This window comes from Miniopterus natalensis, chromosome 15 (genome assembly GCF_054644295.1).
Source record: "Miniopterus natalensis isolate mMinNat1 chromosome 15, mMinNat1.hap1, whole genome shotgun sequence".
NCBI lineage: Eukaryota > Metazoa > Chordata > Mammalia > Chiroptera > Miniopteridae > Miniopterus > Miniopterus natalensis.
This window is the reverse complement of record NC_142095.1, coordinates 12,976,171-13,000,522: the sequence shown is the minus strand read 5'-3', so window position 1 is coordinate 13,000,522 and position 24,352 is coordinate 12,976,171. Positions and strand designations below refer to the sequence as shown.

The window sequence follows — 24,352 nt, the reverse complement described above, 5'->3', positions numbered from 1 at the left end:
GGCTGCTGTGACCCATTAACCCCTAAAGATTATTGATGCTCCCTTTTTTTTTTTTTTTTTTTAAGATGCTGTAGTTTAGTCATTTGTCTTTGGCAGCCAGAGCATACAAAACCTCTCTTGCTTTTCACAAATTAATTCATTTCAGCCTGTGCATTTGTCAGACATTCCCGGAACCTTCAGCCAATGTTTTGTTGATTAAAAGATGTGTATTTTGAAAATGAATGGAGAGGAAGGAATTTATAATTTTCAAAACCAAAGAGTGATTTACAGTGCAGACTGCTACCTGAATCATTCAGTGTATCATCAACACGTAAATGAAATATTAAGAATTAGCAGGGGTGTCAGAACTGGGTCTTAAAATCTATGGATTAATTGGTTCCATAACACCCAGAAAGTCTACCCCTTTCAGCAGAATTTCTAGGACTCACAAACAAGAATATGACCTAGAAAGCCACCTTTGTATAGTTTCATCAAAGGGCTTTTGAAATACATCCTTTCTCCACAACAATCTGCTGCTTCTGCTCCTGTTTATAAAGTACGTACCTTGTTTCAGTGCACACAAGTTGCCACTGCTGATTCCAGCTTTGATTTGCTTTTGACTGTTTGTTTAATTTTTTTCACCCCAGTGAATACACTGGGCCCTTTGCAGGGCACATTTATTGTTTTAGGCACCATGCAATTTACTAAATGGTGCTCCAGTTGTGTAAAATTCGCGCACAGACCCCTGAGGGAAAACAAAAAAATTAAGTCAACATATATTGATCATCCTGCAGACGGTGCTTTCGTATTTGATCAGTCAAGGGCTCCCTGAACTGGTCCATCTCATCTGCGATACAGGACGCTGGAGACATGTTCCCGGCTCTCTGGTGGTTTAAAAGGCTGGGCAGGAGGAACAACTGCTTTAAACAAAGACTCATTTTAAAAGAAGCCTGAGTACAGAATGGAATTCAAAGAATTTAGAGGGAGGGGAGGTAAAAGTGGTAAAAAAAAAAAAGCCCTGGGAAATTTAAGAGAAGAAAGCACATGGGATGCAAAAGATAAATTTCATCTGTCCATTGCAAGACACAAAGGCCAGGATGCTACTTCAGCCAGATGTACTGAACGCCTACTAAGCGCAGGGCTTGTAAAGAGGTAGGGCTTAAGTGTTACGAGATGTCCCAGGTGCGAAAAGCACAATTCTTCAGTCAGGAAGGATAATTTTTCATGTGCGACCAAGAATCTTTATGCAGATATTAAATTCCAAAAGGCAACGAATACGTCGTTTTATTCAAATATTGGGAACAGAAAAGTCTCCTGTGTAATTCATTCTAAAATTCTACATGAAAAAAATGTTGGTAACCAATTAATACTAAAGAAATGGTTGAGAAAATGTTTATTTCAAAGAAGGGCCTTAGAGTCTCTGGGGTTCACTCCTGTCATTTCTGCCCTGTCACCTCCCCGTTGCTTAAACAAACTGCCTAATCCACCCTTGACCACCCTGTGTCTGCATTTGCCTGTTCTGCCATTCTTCCCACCCCAGAACCCCCCATAAGTAAGAGGAGAGCCCGAGGGAAGGGAGGCCAGCAAGGAAGCTTGAGGTCCTTTATGTAGGACGCGGTTCAGACCCTGGCCTAGGGAAAAAGTAGGAATTTGAAGAAAAGGGTGATTCTAGAAACCTCTTAGAGATTTTTGGCAGCTGACCGTATTTTGAGATTTAGGATTAGGGAACAGATGAAGCTAACGCCAAGGTTGCTAGCATGGAGGCTGGAAGAGTGGCAGGGGCATGGAAAAAACAGGGCAATTGTGATGGGTGGCTGGTGTGGAAAGGTGGGAGATGAAAGCAGATATTATGAGTTGCATTGTGACAAACTGCATCTAAGAGGCGTTGTCTTAGTTGGAAGTGTGGACTCGGGCAAATCTGAAATCCTGGAAATGTGTGTTAAACACACTGTTATAGCAGGAAACAAGCTGGGCTGCTGCTAAAGTGTGGCCTTTTGTATGGGTTAAAGGCTGTGTTAGTTCAATTTGTATTGTACATCATGTAGCCTAAATGTTTATTAAGCACCTACTTGCTGTTTGATAAGTACATACTTCCCACCCCTGATAAAGCAGCTAACTCGTCTTCAGGTTAAAACTCAGCCAAAAATGTCCCCATAGGAATCTGATGAATGTGTTTATTGTGCCTTTAGGTAGCATTCTGGGTTAGAGTTGAGAATAGCTGGGATAGTTAGACAGACTAATATCACTGTCAATACAGATATAAATGACAAATATTATCCTTATCATCATCATCATCATTATTACATTTTTGTTATTGTTAACATTTATGGTATACTTACTAAATTCCAGGAACCATTCTGTTTGCATTAGATCATTGAGTTTTGGTAAAAACCCTAAGACACAGGAGAGTACTATTTTTACCCTCCTCGCATTAATGAGAATGTTGAGTCTCAGAGAGGCTAAGGCACCATCCAAAGGTCACACAGTCAATAAGAGATGCAGCAGGGACTCCAACCCAGACAGTCGGTGTAATTTTAGAACTTCTGACGATATGGCTATAAAAAAGAGATGACATATAATGAGTAATATATCTACTAATTTTGGCATGTGTAATTATAAAGACCCTGACATTGTATATTCTAAGTTGCTGGAGGTCATTTTATCATTTCCATTTTGTCGTAAAAGAGTGTGACAGGTTAGAGAAGGAGTTTCCCGTTGGGGAAGATTTTACTCCCAGTGCATGAAGACAGTTTTGGTTGTCGCAGCTGGGAGATGGATGCTACTAGCATTTGAGGGTGAAGGCCAAGGATGCTGCTACTGCCCTGTGATGAGCAACACAGCCCCAACTGCCAAGAATTATCCTGGCCACGTGGTCAATGGTGTCTAGGTCGAGACCCTGGAGTAGAGGGAAATAAAGGGAATGTTGACTGGAGGGAGAGACTGGCCGCCGAGTCTTGCTGACAAAGTCATTTTTCCCGTGAAGAAGCAGGTTTGGGAGGAGGGAAGAGAGATAAGATAGACTCACTCACTTGCTTGTTTCTTTGTAGAATCACTATTCACAGAGTGATTTCTGTGCATCAGGAACTGAGCTGGAGAGTAGAGCTGAGGAAACAATCTCAGGGAGTCGCTTTGGAGAAGAGAAGGGAACCGAGGGTAGAGGCAAACCAAAGATGCTGGGCTAGCAAACGTGTCCTGGGCAGAGCTTTGGTGTCAAGAGGGAACTGTGTTCTTTTGTCAGAGAGGGAGATAACACGCTGCTTTAAAGAACTAAGGAGAATCACAGTGGACACACTCCGAAGCCATAGGCTACTGTCAGGAGCACCTGGGAACTTCTTTATGTCCCATTAATGGCAAGCTTCTGCAGCTCCAAATACAGGGCCAAGGGGGGAAAGGTGTCTTTTGTTCCCAGAAGTCCCCAGAGTAGTGATATATGTGTGTGCGTGTGTGGATTGGAGAGGCCGAGGTGCTTGCGTTGGTTGCTTTCAGGTGCTCTGCTGGCCTGGGATAGGTGCTGGCTTTGTTTTTCCAGTAACAGCCTTTTCTGTTTCCAGCAGTCCTATGCACCAGCTCCCCACCCCATGGCTCCTCCCAGCCCCAGCACAAACAGCAGCAGCAACAACAGCAGCAACAACAGCAGCGGGGAACAGTTGAGTAAAACCAACCTGTACATTCGAGGCCTCCCACCAGGCACCACTGACCAGGACCTAATCAAGCTGTGCCAACCGTAAGTGCCCTTCTGCTCTGCGCCGCTTCCAAACCACACGCTCGCCCACGCGGGCTCAGACCACACAGGGCTGGGTTCTCTATGTCATACACCCATTCATTGGTGTCTCAGTGAGGAAGACTGTTGTATGAGTGGGGTTTCAGTTTCAGATCTTAGGCCATGGTACCTTAGGGAATGACACTTGTTTACTCTATGGTGTGGAAATGGGGGTCCTTGAGCAGATGTGCATGGGAGTGCTGGTGGATATGCATGTGTTCACCAGGAATCTGATGGGCAAGTATTGAGTTGGGCCCTCAAACCATTGACTCCAATGAGGAATCTCATGAAAAAAGCTGCCTTTTTTTTTTCTCCTCCCCCCCCCCAAATTATTAGTGAGGAAAATATAAAAAACTCAGAAGAGGTGGTAGATGTCAGGACAGTTCACACCTGTGTTGCAAAGCTTTTCTGGCCAGTTCTTGGTAAACCTCAGTTCAATGGGAACCAGGTATTTGGAAAATTATGAGGCAAATTCTCTAATTCAGTGAAGCTGTTTTCCACCATGGCCACGAACTGCACTCACCAAGTAGCTTTACATTTTCTAGGAAATGTGCTAGTGATTAAATGCCCTTCCAAAATTTTTCCATTATTCCATTATCTACCAACACATGTTATTAACTCTCTTATTTCTTAGAAAATAAATTGAACATATGTAAATATATAATCCAGGTAAAATTAATAATAGATACTGAATTAAGAATCATAGATTTGTGTTTTTAGATTATTGCCTGATGATTTTCAAAGTAATATCAGCACAGCATTTTGTTATTTGATTGTGCCTTAGCTGCGTATTTTTAAATTAGGGGAAACTATTACTCAATTGTTCTTTTTCTCTTTTGCAATGCTTTTACAAGAAGGTTGAGAGGATATTTATTTTGTATATTTTCCAACCTCTGAAATATTGGAAGAGGAAAACAAAGCAGACAGTATTTATTTGCCTTTGTTCTGGTTTATAAGATTGGGAACAAATGGCAAAACAACAGGAAGTGGCAGATAAACCAAAACACAAATATGCTAAAATATAACCAGTTGACTAGGCAGAATGTGCATGAGGGTGGGGGCACTTTGAAAAAAAATTATTTAGAAGCAGTTTTAAAAAAAGGAACAAAATGTGCCAGGACTAAGACATATGAATATATGTTAGCTTTTGGTCTATGAAATGTTGAGATTGAAAATTGGAGGGTAAATCACTCACGTTTTGTTGTTGCTGTTAGAAAAATCTAAACCATTTTGAAAAGTAAGGTCTTTGAAAATGTGAAAGATTGCGGACTTTTTGTGAGAAGCTTCAGACAAAGTATTTTCTGTAATGGAATCTGATGTGAAAAAGAAGGGTAGATATTAATTTTATTTTGTATATGAATCTCATTCATAAAAAAAAAATCTTGGATATTACAGAAAGATTGTTTCCCATTGCTCTATACTAGTCAGAGCATTCACTGAAACACAGATTTCTGGGGCCCAAGATTCACTAGGTCTGGGGAGAAGCCCAAGCATATGCATTTCTCACAGGCTCCGTGGTGGTGTTGATGGTGCTGGTTTTTTTGGGATGCATTTCTCTGCAATAATATGAAGACCACTGACTACTTCTAATGCATCAGGCTTCACTTAATATATGAAGGTTGTTGAGCTGTACTTCTCTGTATTTCGACCTGCACAGCTACTCTATGATCTTGAGGCAGATCATTGACTCTCTTTGAGCCTCAGTTTCCTCCCTGTAGTATCAGTGGTGGCTGGAGCTGCCTCTGATTGGTGCACTAGAGCCAATTGTTAAATATCCTGGAATTCTGTAATTTGTTACAGACTCAGTATCTTGAGGTTGGCCATGGTGGGAGGATTTATGTCACAGGAAGAAGGGAGCCTTACACATCAGGGCTTTTAAAAATTTTTATGTCTTATTTCTGGGGGGGAGAGCTAGTTTATGAACATACCGCTGATAGAGCATGATACTATGACATCCTGTATCAGTGCCCATTTCTGCAAAAAATGTTGCTAGAAATGTACAAATGGAAAGTGTTCCCTAAAAGCCTGTATTGGCATTTTTAATTCAGCAAAGAAATTTAGTGATATAGAAACATTATTTTTGAGAAAAGGAGTTTTGTTAATATTTCTTATGTTCATTTGAGAAATTTAAAGAATGCTAAGTGCACAGAGGATAATGGTTACTTGTTCATATTAATTTTTGCTAGCTAATAAGATGTGGCTCATGTTATTATAAAAAAATGTTTATGGGTTTTCCAGCTACTGAAGTGGTCTAGACCTGGGGTTTATTGCTTAGATTCATTTTCCTAGAGAATCTTACAGAACTAATGTGATCAGGCAATGGAATGTAGTAGAAATAGCTGTGCGCTGAGCAATCTGGGTTTCAGCCCTGGCTGGCCCACCAACTGGGTATTGGCATTAGACAAATGATTTGTCCCCTCTTAGCTTTAGTTTCCCCCATGTATAAAATAATGTGTTTGAACTCGATAATCTTTTAATTTTTTTTTATTCTAAAATTATGTTATTTTATTGAGGCCCTTGTTAGTTAGCAATAAAACCTGCTCTGGGCCACCTTTGGTATCTTTCACCAGTCCCCTTTTGCAGGGTTGTTGGGGCCACAATCTAAAGTGATTACAGCTGCATGACTATGAGCTAATGGCTAGAGATGCCTTTGGTACAAGACCAATGCAGGTCAAATGTAAAATCCTGTTTCCGCTCTTACATTGCTCATTACCGTTTTACATTAGTAGTCTTGTAAAGATGTATATCATTTTGCATTTCTATTACTCATGCAACAATTTAAAATAATTTCATTTTTAAAGCAGATAATATTTGTTGGTTTAAATGAACTTACTATGTTTATTCCAATGGAATTGTAAGTATTTTAGAGTTAATATTATCATATAATATAGAAAATGCAATATTTGCTAATATCCATACTAATGAAATGATAGAAAATAGAGATATACAAAAAAGGGCATAGATATATGGAATCATCTGGTATTTGAATGCAATATTCATGTTAATACTAATGAACAGCAAGAAAATGATATTAAAGGAAAGCAATTGCATTATTTCACCATGAGTCATATGAGAGCAAATTCTGTTGAAGTATTCCACTCACAGTCAACACCAAAGCTCCTATGTTTGGACTGCAAGTAAAATTAAAAAATGAAGACAAGAAAAAAAATGAAAACTAATAGACATGAAGAATGACTGCTCCATGGAAAATCTCTAGTTATAACTATGTTTTGGAACGAATACATTACATTGTGTATCTTGTAGGAAATACCTTGTAATGTCTTCATCTTGAGAATTCTCAAGGAACTTTATTGTGTTCTCAATCAAGAAATATTTACAGAGCACCTCTGTTGCATACCAGATACTGGGCTGAAGATTCAGTGGTGAGTAAATTTAGAGAAAGGCCTAGCTTTAGTAGAGCTAATATTCTCCTAGACGAAATAGGACATCAATTAAATAATCCTATGATTTGCTATAAAATTGCACTGTAAATGCAATAAAGGAGCATGGACCTAGTAGTCTTTGTAACATGGGATTATACCTTGTTAGGGCAATGAGGAAAGGCATCTCTGAGGAAATGACAGTCGAGCAAAGATCAGGAGGAGTAATAAGTGAGGAAGGAAGAGAAGAACATTCCAGATGGAAGGAACTTTATGCCTGTTGAACCAATGGCTGAAGGGAGCATGGCAAAGATAAAAGGTTGAAAACAAGGCCAGTGTGGTGACAGCAGAGAGAGGGAGTTGGAGTAAGGGGTAGTATGAGCTGGAAACATGGAGAGAAATAAGTTGATCCCTTTGTATATCATATTAGGAGCTTTAAGCAATGGAGAAAATCATTGAATTGTCACAAACAGGAAGGTAACATAGTCAGAATTTGTTTCAAAAGATAACTCCACCTACATAGTGGAAAGAAAGGATCCCCCGAGGTCAAGGAACAGTCAGAGTAGGAACAGTGAAAAGTGATCAGGAAGAATAAGTTAGGGCTGGAGAAACAGGAGTGAGAATTAATAATGGTGTTGCTGGAACAATTATGTGTGGTGAAAGATGTCTTTTTTCATATGCACTTATTTTCCCATTAAAAAGCAAGGACTTGAGAGACAATCAAATGAGCTCCAAAAAGAAACAGCGAAGTAGCACAAAATAGGACCCAAATCATTGATTTTTAGTCTATTTTTCTTACCCAGTCATGAATGGGTCATCAATATACTATTAAACATTGAGTGGCTGCAATATTAAAAGCACTAAAGGCAAATAGAGTGGACCCTTGAACAATATGGGGTTAGGGATACTGACACTCCCCATGAAGTCACATATCTGCATATAACTTTAGACTCCCCCAAAACTTAACTACTAATAGCCTGCTGATGACCAGAAGCCTTACCAATAATATAACAGTCAACTACTATATATTTCATATGTTATATGTGTTACATACTTTATTCTTACCATAAAGTCAGCTAGAGGGAAGAAATATTATTAAGAAAATCATAAGGAAGGTAAGATACATTTACAGTACTTTACTGTATTTATCAATATCATAAATTTAGGTCATCTGTTTACAAGATAAAGCATCTATCAGTATGTATATCAATTTGTCATATATGATGCAAAACACTGTAGATGTTACATGTATAACTAACATTAGACAACAAAAATGAAAAGACAATGTGAAAGATAAATTCATATTTATTTACAGGTATAACAATTTGTGCATTGATAACCAAGAAGGAGCAATATGATTGCTTTTTGGTAGTCTAGTGTAATTGATACGATTGCTTAAGTGGTAGTAAGAAAATCTTCAAAAATTTTTCCGATAAATTTACTGAAAACATTCTACGTATAAGTGGACCTGTGCAGTTCAAGCCCATGTTGTTCAAGGGTGAGCTCTATAATGAAAACTAAAACTCCAATTGATTATATAATTATATTCATGGGATGGCTTACCAGTTGGAGACTATGGGTGTAGTTCTTGGATTATATGCCTTTTATGCTTATTTCAAGAAGAGGAGATAGAAGTGGGAAAAGATAGATTTGCCTTAATAAAGAGAGAGCATTGCAACTTTTTTGGACCCAATAAAATTTTCGTGATATAATTATTTTTCGCATATTAAGCTATATTTCCTCCCTCAAAGAAATTGGAAACTTCTATTATATTATTGTAAACATTCCCTTGAAACCCATTGAAATTGCTCTTAAAAAATAAAACCAAGCATTTAACATAATGGACAGAATTTTAAATGGAAAGAAAACTCATTAATGTGTTTATATTTTCCATGTGAACAATACCTTTTATCTAATCATTCTCACGGCATAAGTTTTAACAAATACAGTGCTCTTAGAAGGCCCTCGCTGGACATCGCCACCACTTGCACTCAGTTAACTAATCTGGAGCCAATACCAGCCTTGTGCTGCTACAGAGTAAATTGTTCTTCTGTTCCACAGTGACCACGCTGCTGCTAAGGCCACCTGAAGCAGAGTGAAGGCACAGGAGGGACACTCTTAGGTAGATGCACACATATTTCCAATCATTGCCAGAAGACCAGAAAGTCAGCTGCCCTGCCCCGCATTTTTCTCTGCACATGTTCTTCTTGCTCAAGCCCTGACACCCTAGCATGGCTCCCTTTAAATTGAAGCTGTAAATGTCACTTTAACATTTAACAACAGACGAGAAACACCCACAGTGAACTGGGAACAAAGTCGGAGTGTTTGTGCTCAGGAGCTGGGGGCTGCCCAAGCTAATCCCCCGGAATTTTCCCCGCCCCGCTGGGCGCCTGGCCCAGGTGAGCGCTGCAGGCGGAGCCGCGGAGCTGGCTGGAGCCCTGCGGCCCGGCCCGCGCAGAGCCCGTTATGCGCGGCCTGTCAGCCGGCCTGACAAACGCCCCGACACAATCAAACCTTTTATCAACTGCAAAGCAACCTTGTCACAGGCATCTGTCAGGCCGTGCAGACACAGCAAAGGAAAACAAGTCGTCATGCACTCGGAGCAACCGAGGAAATAAGGGCGACAGGACTGGACACTCTCTGAGTTCTTTCTTACTGTGTCATCGAAGATTTAAAAGTTCCCTCTAATAAATCCCGGGGAAATTTATTAGGAGCTTTCTCCTGCAAGTCGGACTCAAATTGCGCAGCTGCTTTTGAGGTGTCATAAATCTGTGTGGCGGCAGGTGTGAGGAGGAGGCGGCTGGACTCTGCCCCTGTGTGATTTAAATGAGAGAGCGGCTTTCAGGCCCAAACATTTCACTTTTTAATAACGTTTGCATTTAACTGATGATTAAGCAAGAAACTCTTCCTATTTTGACTCATACTATTAAACTTTCTCTCTCTCTTTCTCTCTCTCTCTATATATATTCTGAATCCACTGAGTCAGCATGGAGCTGACACTTGGTCACATATATTAATTCAGACTCAGGTACTGGCTTATTTGCCGAGTATGTATTGTAAACCAGGCCTAGTTTGTAATTAATAAATACTTGTTAATAATATATTTTGCACTTATATGTATTATGAACAACTTTTATTGTGTATTACATACTATGTAGTCTGTTTTTACATTACCTTATTTAATGTTCAAACTAGCCCTATGAACTGGCAACAATAATTACCGAATGATAGTTAAGTAAGTTGAGACTCAAAGGGTTAAGGGTCCGGTCCAAGTTTACACAGCCACCAGGATTCAAAACCCGGCTCTGACTTCAAAGCCCTTATTCATAAACCATTAAAACATTCATTTAATGAGAACAAGGGTAGCATAAGTCACGAGTGCTCAGATCCATGGCTGCTCATGAGAATCCCTTGAGGAGCTTTAAAAAATACTGATGCCTGAATTTCACTCCCGAGGAGTTTGAGTTCACTAGCATGGGGTCTGCTTTGACACTGAAAATTTTAAAAGCTTGCTTAGGTTATTCTAACATGGAACAAAGTTTGAGGACCCCTTGAGCAAATGCTGCCCACACTAATCAGAAAACATAATTTAATCCTTCGTCTTAACTTCCTTGCTCTGACTTTTATAGAATCTAGAAATTTCATAGGAGCTACCAATTTGATTTTAATTAACTATAAGACTTAAAAAAAATTTATTAAGGTAATTTTACAATGAATTGGACTTTCTGATTACAAAATGGAATATTTAAATTTAGATGTGAATAGGTCTCCAAAAATGCTTTTAGAATGTGTTTGGAAGGATCTCACATTCCTTCTTCACATAATTTTCATAAGCCAACATTTCTTCAATATTTCACTTTTTAATAATGTTTGCATTTAATTGATGATTAAGCAAGAAACCCTTCCTATTTTGACTCATGCTATTAAACTTCTTTCTCTCTCTCTCTGTCTCTCTCTCTCTCTATATATATATTCCTATTTTTCTTACTAACTATAGTCTAGTGAATATAAATCTAGCAAATCTTAAAAAATAATCAGCATTTGGGGGGCATCCTAGAAATTATTGTCCCACTGATTCATTGAACATTCATTTATTATTGTTTCCACTACTTTAGATGAAGAAGATTCTGCTAAATGCCCATGATTTTAAAAAATCTATTTATTTAAATTGCTGATAGCTGATAACACTTTTTTATATGTATCCTAGAAAGAGAGAGAAAAATTAAAATGAAATCGCCGAGAGCATCAGTTAACTTAGGTTACCATGTTGGAGGTAGCACAGGCAGAAAAAGGGGTGATGGGAAAGGGTATCATCAGCTTTTTTTGGATGTGCCAAGTAAAGTCCTGGAGGTCTGCGAGAAGTTGAATTCCAAGCAGATTTGCTGTGTGCATGAAATTTTGAGGAACTTGGGGTTCAAGAGCAGGTTCTGGAAAGTTCAGATGGCATCTTGTTTTCCAGATGACCAATGATCTTCTAATTGCCAAACAGAGCTGACTAGTTTTTAGTCTTTTTTTAATTTGATCTCTCTGTTCCTTGACCCTGTTGACCTCTCCTTCATTGTCAAAACTTTCTTCCTCCTTGGCTATCCTGCCCCTCTTTCCTGAGCCCCTCCTTGTTTTTTGAGATTCTTCTTTCCAGCATCTTTTCCTCTACTGGCCTCTTGAATATTTTGGTGTTTTCCAGAGTGTTGACCTCCTCTCTTCTCACTCCACAAACTCTTTTGTTCTTCTCTACTTAATAATTTCAGCTATTCTGATTATTATTAAATCTATACCTCTAGCCCATACAGATCTGTTTCTTCTAGCCCTAGGTCCATATTTCATTATTCCCTGGACAATTCCAAATTTGAATCTTAAGAGCTATGAAACTCAATGTCCTACAAAGACTGTTCCTGGACTTGTTTCTTTTTCAGTGTTTTCTTTCTCTGTGAATGGCACCAGTATCTATCCAGTCACTGAAATTAAAAACAAAAAAACAAAACTTGGAGACACCCTTTTCCCCAACCTAGAAACAGTTCCCAAGGTGCATAGATTCCAATTGTTTGGTGTTTATGATACCCAACATCTCTTCTCTTTCACAACTGCCATAGTTTATTTGCTTATTTATTCAAAAGTATTTATTGAGTGTCATTTATTTGCCAAGTGCTGCAGATTGCTTTAGGGCTGGTGAGTCTCTGCATAGAATTTGCATTCTAAGGGGGAGAGACAATACATGAATGAATGAATAATTTAAAAAGATAACATAATATGCCATAAAAAGAATTAAATGCCATGAAAAGGAGGTCGTATGTAAAGACTGAGAGGTTACTATTGACTGGGTGACCTTGTGATGAAATTTCAATGTCAAGAAAGGGTCAGGAATACAATATGCATGAAGAAGAACACTTCAGGCAGATGCCAGAGAGCCTGTACAAGAGCCCAAAGGTGGAAATAAACTTAATGTCTTTGAGGAACACAAAGAAGGTCAGATAGAATAGCAAAAGAATAGTGGGTAACGAACGATGGGAATAATAAGAAATGAAACTAAAAAAAAAAAAAAAAAAGCTATACCAGGGCTAAATCAGCAAAGAGTATAAAGATTGGATTTTTCCCTAATTTATTTCTTTTTTAAGAAAACTTGTTCTTACTATTATAAAGAGTGGATTTTAGGGGAGTATGAGAGAGGCAAGCAAATGAGCAAAGAGGCCATTGTGGAAATCCAGGAAGGAGGTGGGGATGGCTTGGGGTAGAATAATAGGGTAGAGGAAGTTAGTTGTGATGGATTCTGGATATGTTTTGGAGACAGTTATGATAGAAATTACTGATGAATTGAACATGGTAGTCAGGTTAAGCGAAAGGGAAATTAGGGATAATTCTCAGATTTGGGCTTTAGTATTTAGAGATTGTATAGAGTAATTTAATAAAATAAGGAGGACTGTAGAAGGAGCAGTTTTGAGTGGACATAAATCAAGAGTTCTCCTCAGTCTTGTTATTTTCTAGTTCCTCTTTGACATCTAAAATGAGATGCAAGTTGGCAGTTTGATATATGACTGCTTTCAAAGCAGAGTTTAGATTCAAATATATAGAAAGGGCATCACTGAGCTTTATAAATGGCATTTGAACAAGTTGTACTGATACAGTAATATAGTGCCTAATATGTGCTAAACATTATTCTAAGTATTTTACATGTAAGTGCTTCATAGATCATGTGTTAACTCATTTATATCTCATGACAACCCCCATTTTATAGCTGAAAAATCAATGACACAAGTTAAGCACTTTCCCAAGGTTACACAACTGGTAATTGTCAAGTCCAGTGTTTAAGGAGCTTGGTTTAATAGTTTCCTCTCTTAATTATGAGTCCTACATAGGGTATGCATATAGCAAGCAAAGGAAAGTGGTTACACAGCTCAACATTCCGAGGTTCTGAGAGGGGGAGAACCAAGACGAGAATTTGTAAAGGAATAACCAGTGAGACAAAGGAAATCCAGAAAGGCAGAAGGGGGGTATTATAGAAGCTGGGAGAAGAAAATGTCTCAAGAAGGCAGGATAATCAAGTGCGTTGAATACTGTTGAGAGGTTAAGAAAGGTACCAACAGAAAAGTTACACTTGGATTCAGCAGCATCAAGGCCATGGACAAGCTTGACCAGGGCAGTCTTTGTAAAGGGGTAAATGCTGAACCACTTGGTAGGCCTTTCTTCGGGCTCATTACCTGACCATTCTTCCAAATGGAAATGCCTATTTTTCCTTTGTGCCCAAACTATATCTAAATAGTTATCTTTTCTAAAAATGTCTCACTGATGTTTTGGTTTATTCATTATCTACCTCTCTCATTCTCTCTATCCCTCTCTCTCTCTCTCTCTCTCTCTATCTCCATCCCCATCCCCATCCCCATCTCCATCTCCATCTCCATCTCCATCTCCATCTCCATCTCTCTATCTCTATCTCTATCATCTCTATCTCTATCTCTATCTCTATCTCTATCTCTATCTCTATCTCTATCTCTATCTCTATCTCTATCTCTATCTCTGTCTCTATCTCTATCTCTATCTATCTCTATCTATCATCTCTACCTCTACCTCTATCTCTATCTCTATCTCTATCTCTATCATCTCTATCTCTATCTCTATCTCTATCTCTATCTCTATCTCTATCTATCATCTCTATCTCTATCATCTCTATCTCTATCTCTCTATCTCTATCCCATTATCTCTCTCTATCTCCATCTCTATCTCTACCTATCTCTATCTCTATCATCTCTATCTCTATGTCTATCATCTCTATCACCTTTATCTCTATGTCTATCATCTCTATCTATCTCTATCTGTCTCTATCTCTGTCTCTGTCTATCTCTATCTCCCTATCTATCTCTATCCCTATTTCTATCTCTATCATCTCTATCTCTATCTCTATCTCTATCTTTATCTCAATTTCCATCTCTGTCTCTATCTCTATCTCTGTCTCTATCTCTATCATCATCTATCTCTGTCTCTGTGTATCTCTATTTCTCTCTCTCTCTCTCTCTACCTCTGTCTCTATCTGTTTATCATCTGCCTCTTTAATTCTCTTTCTCTCTTCTCCTTCTCACCTTTCTTAACTATAAACTTTTGAGGACAGTAGAATTCTCTTGTTTGCTTTTGTACACCAGTGCCTAGCACAGTTCCAGGTATTTAAGTGGTGCCTGACAAATATTTAATGACTGAATAAAGCCTGCATTCATTAGTAATGTCAAAATGATTTTAGTGGACTTGTATCCTAAAACTTGTTCCAGGGCAGATCTTGAGTTCATAGTGGGAGACATAGGAAGCAGGATTTTATCTTAGACCCTGGCATTCAAAGTTGTACCACTGGAGTGAGGGAAGAAATGTTTTGAATATGAAGACTTTTTATTGTGTAGATCCCAAGGAGAGTTTTGGAGGGAAGTCTCAGGATAATGTGAGTCAAATGTATTTAAAGAACTAAATAAAGATCAATACTTTGCTTACTCACTCAGTGTTGCTACTGAGGCAGGAAATAACCATTTATTCTTGCCTGAGCCATAAAGTTTCAGCTGTCAAATGGATCACAATGTGCCACTGATGGCTAATTCTGTACCTAACGCAAAGCAATTTGTGCTCATTGAACAGTGTTTGCTGAAAGGTTTTTTTTTTGGCTCTGGAATTTTCCTATGGATTTCTCTTTGCAACCAAATGACTTCTCGGGCCACAATATAAGGGACTATTGATGAAAAACACACATGAAAGTGTTCCCTGGAAATACACCTCTGTGTATTTGTCATATTAAAAATGACAGCTTTTCATCTGAAAATTGGCAGTAGTTTGATTTGCATGTGTTATTTAATCATAGGATTGAGAATCAGTTATGGTTACAATTTATTCTTAAAACAAAGTTTAGAAACCATCTGCTTTACTTTTTATCTGTTATCATATGCAAGACATCTCTAACACTGTGGTGTCTCTTGATCAATGAGAACTTTATTTTGTACAATAAATATGCCCCTGAAATTTTTGTAAATAGATTTGTTGTTTAGTTTTTAAATCAACAGTATTGAGGAGTAAAATTAAATGCACTCATTTTAAGTGTAGAACTTGATGAGTTTTGACAAATGTATGCACCTACCTAGCCAACATGACATAAAGCATTTCCATCATCCTAAAAGCTGTTTAAAAATACAATCACTGGCTAGGAAGTTCACAATTTAAACTCACCGAACTAAAGAAAGCAAGGAGGTAGCATCATTCCATGAGAGGAGTGGAGAATTTTGAGTCAGTTCTGGGTTCTCATTAACCACTTACTAGTTGTGGAAGCTTGGTTGAGTCATTAGACCATCTGAGTCTATCAGCGACTGATACCCATTGAACCCTTAGTAAGTGCTAGTTACTATTATTCACTTATGCGATGTGTTCAGTGTCAAAAATCGTTATTGCCATTGGTATTTCTATAACAGGACTGAAGTAAGTGGAGTTCACCTGTAATTTTAAGGATTAAGCATTCAAACGAAGCATATATTTTGGTTTTTATATTATTCCTGTCTTTTTTATCTCTCTGTATCCGTGAACACTTATATTATCTTCTACTGTTTTCAGTCTTATTGCTATCTGTTGTGTAGTGGTATATCTTTTCTATAAACAGCCACAGTATCAAGATAAACACATACAATTTGGGTTCTGTCTAAAGGATGAAAATTAAAATATAGTGCAAAAAAATTTTAAAACATTTATAGTTGTAGTGCATAAATATGATGTAATGATATGCATTTTAAAAATAAAATGGAAGTTTTGGAATCAAATTGATGCCAAACATTTTAACTCTTGAGTATAGTAAAGCTTTTTAAAGCATATTCAGTAATCTTAGTCACTGTGCGTAAATTAATGGTAATTCTGATGTCACTTAGATTTTATTTCTGAATGAACATGTTGAGTTTGGTTTTACTTGAATCAGTTTTTATGAACTAAATTATCTTACGAAGTCTATCTTTAGAAAGTGTTTCCTCAGTGCATTAAACAATTTTTTTAAAATTATTTTTTGCTAACTAGAGGCTTTTATTTATTTCAATAATTACACTAAAGTTAGAATCAGGGGCACAGATGCTTAAATCATATCAATTACTGAAATATCCTTTCATCAGTATATAAATTCAGATGTGTGTCAAACTTGGTTTCAGTTGATATCTTTCTTTGAATATTCAGAGATCCTGTTATTCCAGTTCTCAGTACCTATAGCTTTGTTCTTTTTACATCATTATGAGAACACTCTGGGCTCCACTGTCAAATCTATCATTTATTAGCTATGTGTCCTTGGACAAGTTACACTACTTCTCTGTTCCTCAGTTTCTCGTTGTATAAAATGGATGTAGTAATGGTACCTCCTGCTTAGGGTTGTTAAGAGAATTAAATGAGTTAATACAAGAAAAACACTAACGTAGGGCCTGTATGGAGTGAGTGTTATGCTTATAAGAACTTTCCCCTTATAAACTGAAATTAATTTGCTCCCAGTATAAACATTCTGTGTGAAGCTAGTGGTCATCTGATCCAATGATTTCTAGCTCTGAACTGAAGCCGTGCTATCACAACACACTATCCCAAGTCCTTTCTAGCTCTGGTGTTCTGTGATTCTTTTCTTCTACACTTTCTACATAAACACAATTGCCTTCCCCGTTCAACACACAGACCATGGTTATTGGTAATGACCGCCCTGCACACAAGCTTTCAAAGGCAACTGGGCCTGACATTGATTTGCTACCTAAAAAATTGAACCTTGCTGACTCTTGCACAGGAATCTTAGGAAAGCGACCACGTTTGAAGGGAGCTGATTTGTTTCACGGATTCCTGCCTCGACAGCACAGGGCAAGCCAGAGACACAATCAGTAGAGGACCTGCGTGTCTCAACATAGGACCGTGGCACAGTCCCACGGTGAACTCGGTGATTGCTACAGTTGCCCACGTGCTTTATTGGATAAAGTGTCCTTGGGAGACTTTCATGACCACAAGCCAGAAAAAAAGCTGCAAGCCGTGCAAGTAAGAACTAGAAATGAGGTTATCAGAGAACTGTTACAGGCTCCTCCGGTTTCAAACTTTACAAGAGGAGTCACCTTGCAGGAATAATGGGCGGCACCTCTGAGAAAGGCAGGGGACGTATTTCCAGGGACCGCTGCCAGGCCAGGCCCGTTTTGTCTGGGCGGCAAGTGATTTTCTGTGGACCTTGACATCATCACCGAGCCCTTGCTCCTCTGTCTGTGTGTGTGTGACTCTGTTTCACTCTAACTGTAAAGCAAAAGGGCAGTGTTTATTAGGTTACAGCTTCACACTAATTCCCGGGAAGATGAATGCGCTCATATTCATGGCACGTTTGAATTCCAGCCGAAAGGACAATGAGAGCGAGTGCTGACATTTTCGAGGTGCTCTGTGCCAGACACTGTTACAAGCACTTTACAGGTACAGTGATTGACTATTTCTGGCTTGTCCTGGACTTTCCCAGTTTCATCATGAAAGTCCCACATCCTGGCGACTCCTCGGTCCCAGGCAACTGCTAACAAGAACTGTGCTCACTTAATGTCCTTGATCGGTATTTGGAAACTGCTGCTTTAACGGAAACAACACATAAAATGAAACCAGTGTTATCATAAGCCAGTGATTTTCAGCCCCTGTGCCACAAGAATTTTTAAAACGTGCAATACCTGACTTTTTAGTCAGGGGCACTGACCTATTTTCCCTTAGATTGTCAAATTTTAAAAATCACAACAGCCAACAACGCAACAATAGTTGTCCAGTGTGAATGAATCACCTCATAGAATTTTAGTAATTAGTTTGTGTGCCATGAGCTGAAAAAGGTTGAAAATCCCTGCCATAGGCTAATGGATATAAACAAGAGTTAAGTCCCTGTGGCATATCTCTGGTCACAAAAAACATCACCAAACTTCTAAATAAAGACTCAAAACACTTTTAATATTAAACATGATTGAGAACTTGGGTATTTCAATCCTACAGATGTATTGAGAGGAGGAAAATTACTTTTATATTAGTTTTTGGTGACACCAAACCATAGTACAAACTCCAGTGTCAGAACTGCCTGCCAGTGGGCACAAAGGAATGACTTTCTAAGCAACTGCATGAAAAGTAATTAATTGCAAAATTCTGCCAAAGCAATATACCTATGATGTGCAGTTAGTGTAGCATCTGGGTCATAACTACTAAAGAAATAGTGTTGAGTGTCTAGTTTGGGGTAGAACACTTCAGCAGAAAGTGTTTTGTTTGCATTAATGTCCTTTCTCCCTTTTTTAAAAAAGCATGAAAAACTCTCAAATATGATGATATATCCAAAAAATATGACATTGTGTTTCAAATGGAAGCTACTCTTTCCTGGTTATCAGTGTGATAGAAATGCCCAATGATAGAGTTTTATTCCTCCCTCTGTAAGAAGCTAATAGCTTTTCACTGTGATATGTATAATAACTAGCTCCTAATAGGAAGGCTCCCTCCTAGTTGAACCTCAACTTGTTTATCTTGCTGTTGTATATTTCATGGGCAAGAACACACATGGGTGTGTGAATCAGTTCAAAACAGACAAAGCACAGGTGCCATTTCGTACAGTCTGGACCAATGGAAACAAGATGCAATTGGCCAGTGGTTTATTAGCTGCCTCTTGTTTTTAGAGCTTGTGATATTATTCCAATGATGAGCATCCTCATATGGTTTCCTCTGTGATCTAGAACCCACGATTTCTGTAAAATTTATACCAAAGATCAGATTTCTTAAAATGGCCTTCTGACTGTGTAGGTCACAAAGTAAGCTCAGATGCATAGTGTAAGGGAGAAACCTGTTATTAGTTTAAATACTGAATACTTCACTCAAAAATGAATTTCACAAACTTAGATGAGTGTTTGTCCTGTTTAGAGATCCATTCCCATTGTCAAAGGGAGCTCTATGATTCCAAATATCTACATGATAACCAATTAAATTTTCCTGGCACCTAGAATGCCCATAAGCCCGTATTAGCAACAAGATAGGTGAGTCAACTTCAAGTGTCGTTTGGTGTATTTTGTGCAAAGAATTGGAACCAGTCCAGGAGATATGGAGAGAAGAAACAGTTTCAGCTGTTGAGCCAAAGGAGTTATTCATCATTAATGTCCCACCAAGTTATCTGACCTTTGTTTGCTTGATTTTCTATAGGGGATCTAGGTTAGGGTTTACAAAAACATAGCAAACATGAAATGAATGGAGAGAAATACACATTGGCACTATCCTTCCCTAGTAGCTCAAACCAAGCATTTTATATTAAACAGAAGAAATTTAGGTAAAAGCTGGTATTCTCAGGAACCACTAAAATAAACATAACCTTTAGAAAGTGTGCTTAAATGTCCATTTTTCTGGGTGAAGTTCACATAGCCTGAAAATGATTTTAAAATTGATATATATTTTAATGGATTCTTGGATCTACAGCAACCCAATACATGTAATTTTGCTATTAATATGTTTATAAATGGGAGAAAATCTACATATTCATGGAGTTTACACTGAAAACTACTGGAATCCCTGCTTCTCTTGCTTGCTGAGACAATCCTCAGGAACAACAGCAGCTGTTTCAGGGACCCCAGATTTAGAAAATCCCCAGTGTCATCCTTTTAACCCATTCAGAAGACAAGCTTTGGTGTGTAGCATTTGCCTTTCAGCCTCTTTCTCGCAAGTGCCTTTACCCTTCTTTGGCCAGAGAAACTCAGAGCTAAGGCTCCCACAGGAAGTAGATGCCACTGGACGAGATCTTGGACAGGGGAGTGCTCTCCGTCTCGGGGTTGGCACTGCCTGGCGAAATTGCTGAACTGCAGCACCTCAGTCATGGTGCCCGCCCGAGGGCTGGGTGCCAAGATTGCTATTTGGCAACGAGCATCCAGACAAGCAGCTGGTTATTGCAGCGCATCCGAGCAGCGTGCTTGGGGCCTTGACTCTGGTGCCAGATCCTTCAACCCAGTTAGCAACTGAACCCTCCAGGCGCTTTCTGGCTCTGCTCCCCCCTCGCCTCCGGTGGGCTTCGCCCTGGAAAGCGTGGTCTCCAGCAGGTCGTCCTGCCTGGGTCTTGAGCTATGGCATCTGTCTGGAGTAGGATGCTCATAGGCCACCTAAAGTTGAGAGACCGCTTGGCAGCTGTGACCGACTCTGTGGGGGCACCAGCGGAGCATGCTTTCACTGGAGCCTGGCTGCAAGAGGGCACAATCAATCCGAGCTGCTGGCATCCCACGCCAGCCAGGGGCGAAGGAGTGACAGCCCGCTGGCAGCTGCCTTGGGCCCTGCTGGCATCTATTTTGTGCTGTTCTTTGTGAGAAGTGCTAAGGCTGAAGGGCCTGGTGAGCAAACTTGTCACGAGGAAATGGGCAGGAGGAGGTGAGGGAAGAGAAACTGACTCAGGAGCTGCAGCCATAACCAACGATGATGCCGTTAGCAATGGGCCAGCGGGGCCTACTCAACTTCCCCTGTGTTTGCAAAGGGGAAAGCGTGCCTTTCTCAGGCTTTTTGGACTCTCTCTTCTGCCAGGACTTCTGGACCCTGAGGATGGTTTGATGTTGGCCTTTGGAAGGGAGAGAGCGCAGCTTTTTTGGGAGGCCGGCTCCCCCTGTAGGTGTCCCCCTCCTGGGATCTGGCGCCATCTGCACTTTGCTGCAGCTGCTGATGAATTTAAACGGAGTTAGCAGAAGCTGGGCACAGTGCACTTGGAAAGCGATCAGCCCCCTTATTTTGTCGGGGTGGGAGTGGGGAGAAGCAACCCTGGCAGGGTTATTTTCCCACTGTTCTCTAACAGACACCATAATGTCATCTGCAGCCCTGAGCCTTCCACGTTGGGTCCCTGGAACTCAGAGAGCTGTTCAGAATGGTTCGAAATGAAGGCCGATCGTTTGAACATGGCCATGGGGTGATTCTCAGCATCTTTCAAAGGATGCCTGTAATTTCTCCCGGGGAAAGTTGAAGTCTGCTACAATGGTGGATCTATTAAAAACATTGGCACAGGGGAACAAGGAGTCTATTGTGTTTAATTGCTGGGATTCCCGCCTCACCACTCAGGACAAGTACCAACAGGATACTTTCTATGAAACTTGCCTTTTATTTTTAATATTTCTATCACTTTCTCCAGCGAGGCACATGGCCAGCATGTCTATCACTTAATGTAGGTGAAGAAATAGAACGGGAATGTAGCTCCAATGTTGTATGCTAGCTATAAAAATGGTTTTCTCTTTTTTTAAAAAAAAAAATCAGGCCCACTGACATTTTTACTTACTTGGTCATTTAGCCAAGAAGCATTCTTGTTGTAATTCACCGTGTACAACCACCCTTAGTACTCAGACACAGACGAAGCAAGCTCACGTGCATAGTATAAGGGGGAAATCTGTTATTAGTTTAACTGATGAACACGTCACTCAAAATAAATTTCACAGTCTTGGATATGAGTGTTTTTCCTATTTAGAGATCCATTTCCATTGGCAAAATAGTACATTGGCATTTTTTGTTCACGGATTCAAATTGGATAGTTTGTGCTTAAGCCTTTGTTCCCTCTTTATGTGCTGAACCCCCGCTCATACCAAGAAACCACCTCAGGCACCTTGCGTCATGCAGCCTTTTTCTTTGTCTAATTTTCACAAGATCATCTGCCACATCCTGCCTCTATGCTCCCATTCCATCTCATTTATGTATTGATTATCACTTACCACCCTGTGGTAAAAAACGCCAATGCATTATTTTGACAATGGAAATAGATCTCTAAATAAGAAAATGACTCCTATGTAAGATTGTGAAGTTTATTTTGAGTGAAGTGTTCATTTCTTAAACTATTCATTTCTACCTACTCATCTCTCCGACTAGACTATGAGCACGCTGAAGACAGAACTCTTTCTGGGTTTGCGTACGTTTTAATTTCAATGACATTGAATTATATAGTGAAGTGAAATTGTCATTACTTACAGCCAGGACTTTTTTAGTTTCAGGTAAAGAGTACAGTCAGTTTATGTTATTTGCAGAAGTTATTTCTATAGAGTCACTGCAAACACTGAATTAGCAAATACTGAATCATTGTTCCTAATATGTTGTTAGGCTTCTGCAAAACGCTGATCACCACATGTTCATCAGTCGATCAATACACACCCTTGTTTTATGTGTGTTTCTGTTTAAAGATATCTATTTAATATCTAAATTAATTCACTAGCATGGAAATCATGGCCAACAGTACTGTAACTCACACCTGAACAAAGGCGATCTGATGTATATTTTCTCTCTAAGTCGCTGTCAAAAATCCAGATATAGCAAAATTAAAACCACTAGATCAGTGAAAGTATTTGGTAAGAGCATATTGTGTGTATAAGCACAGTTCGCAAACTGGGAGCTTCCGAATTCAAAGCTGTTACAAGGCTCAGAGGCATGTTGCAAGGTGGTTGGAGAGTGAAAAAGAGGAAGTTGTCTCACACGTACTAAGGCTGGCTGTTACAGTGGGGGTTTCCACGGCAGGGGGGTGGTTGAAAGTGAATATCTTGTAGCATTTTGGAAAGACGACAGGTTTCTTTTGATGATCAGAGAGGCATTTTCAAGAAATGACCTAAGTTTTACTCATGTTCATGAAATAAGCTAGATTTAGTTTTGCTTACCTGGCTTAAAAGGTTTTGTCTGTTTGGGGGAATTTTCAAGCCTGGTCTCTATTTTATTTTTATTTTAACAGCACATTGTAGCTGCCTCACACTTCGGGACACTAGAGAGCACTTCAGCACTAGGTTGAGGGCCATTTTAAACAGAAAAAAGGCACAAAAATATGTAAAATGGTGGCACTAAATAGATCACAAAGAGGACACTTGTTTATAGCACACGAGCCGAAACACGAGAGCAGAGCATGGCCTTGTCCAACCTCAGCTGGGAGCATTCTCATCAGACAACTCAAAATTTTCACCTCATTGCCTATGTCCACAAATGACCATGAAACCACCACTGCAAGTGTTGATTTGGGGGTTACAAATAAATTTTAGTAAGTAGGGAAATTCATAAATACAGGGTCTGTGAATAAATATTACACTGATATGTAATATTTTGTATAGTCACCTCTTTGCTTGATCTTAATTGGGTATGTGGAGGGGTATAGAATTAGGAAACAGTTTCTATGGGGTATTTTATAAAAAGGGGTTAAAACATTTTCATTTGAAGTACATTGTATTTGAAAATGATACAACATCTAAAGCACTTCTTATTTATCTGTAGTGTTTAATTCAGAAAAGAGCAACAGACCATTTAAAGACATGTGTTTTCTGGAAGACACTCCATGCCCCCTATAATTTTCCCTAATCTGGAGGGTAATGCAATATGAACCAAAAAGAAAGTATTGAATACATGAAGGCACGACCTGAGAACAAATATCTGCGCAATGGATTTCCAGTAGCAGCAATGAGCTTGACTCAGAATAGAATATAGATATGCATGTATTATTGATGATAATTCACTCTGGGGAAGTTCCCTCTGCAATTTATCCAATCCACTGTGTGCCACTGGATATAGCACAGGCATCTTTTTATCCAGCCTAACTGGGATTATGAACAGTACCAGAAGGACTCGTAGGAAAGTAATGGCCATTTCACAGTAATAGATTTTTTGCTAATAGAAAAAAATGGGTATTGTACTTCCGAGACATTATTCACATATTGTGCATGCATAAATATTTGAGGGAAGTAAAGTAATGTAAGCACTTACATCCTTTAACAAATATGTTCTATTAAAGAACTGGGTGGTTGTGTGT

The 24,352-nt window shown here is 39.2% G+C and overlaps 1 protein-coding gene across 12 annotated transcripts in view; it reads left to right on the top strand.

Annotated features, from left to right (window-relative positions):
* RBMS3 (RNA binding motif single stranded interacting protein 3) overlaps window positions 1–24,352 on the top strand; it is a 640,734-nt gene that overhangs the window by 210,375 nt on the left and 406,007 nt on the right. For 8 of the 12 annotated variants that reach the window (XM_016198811.2, XM_087824904.1, XM_016198818.2 and 5 more), the window contains one exon: window positions 3,534–3,703. In XM_016198811.2, the coding sequence (XP_016054297.1) occupies window positions 3,534–3,703 (170 nt within the window). Of the gene's footprint in view, window positions 1–3,530; window positions 3,704–24,352 lie in introns of those variants that run through there. The other 4 variants (XM_087824903.1, XM_016198819.2, XM_087824905.1 and 1 more) reach the window with 1 other exon arrangement.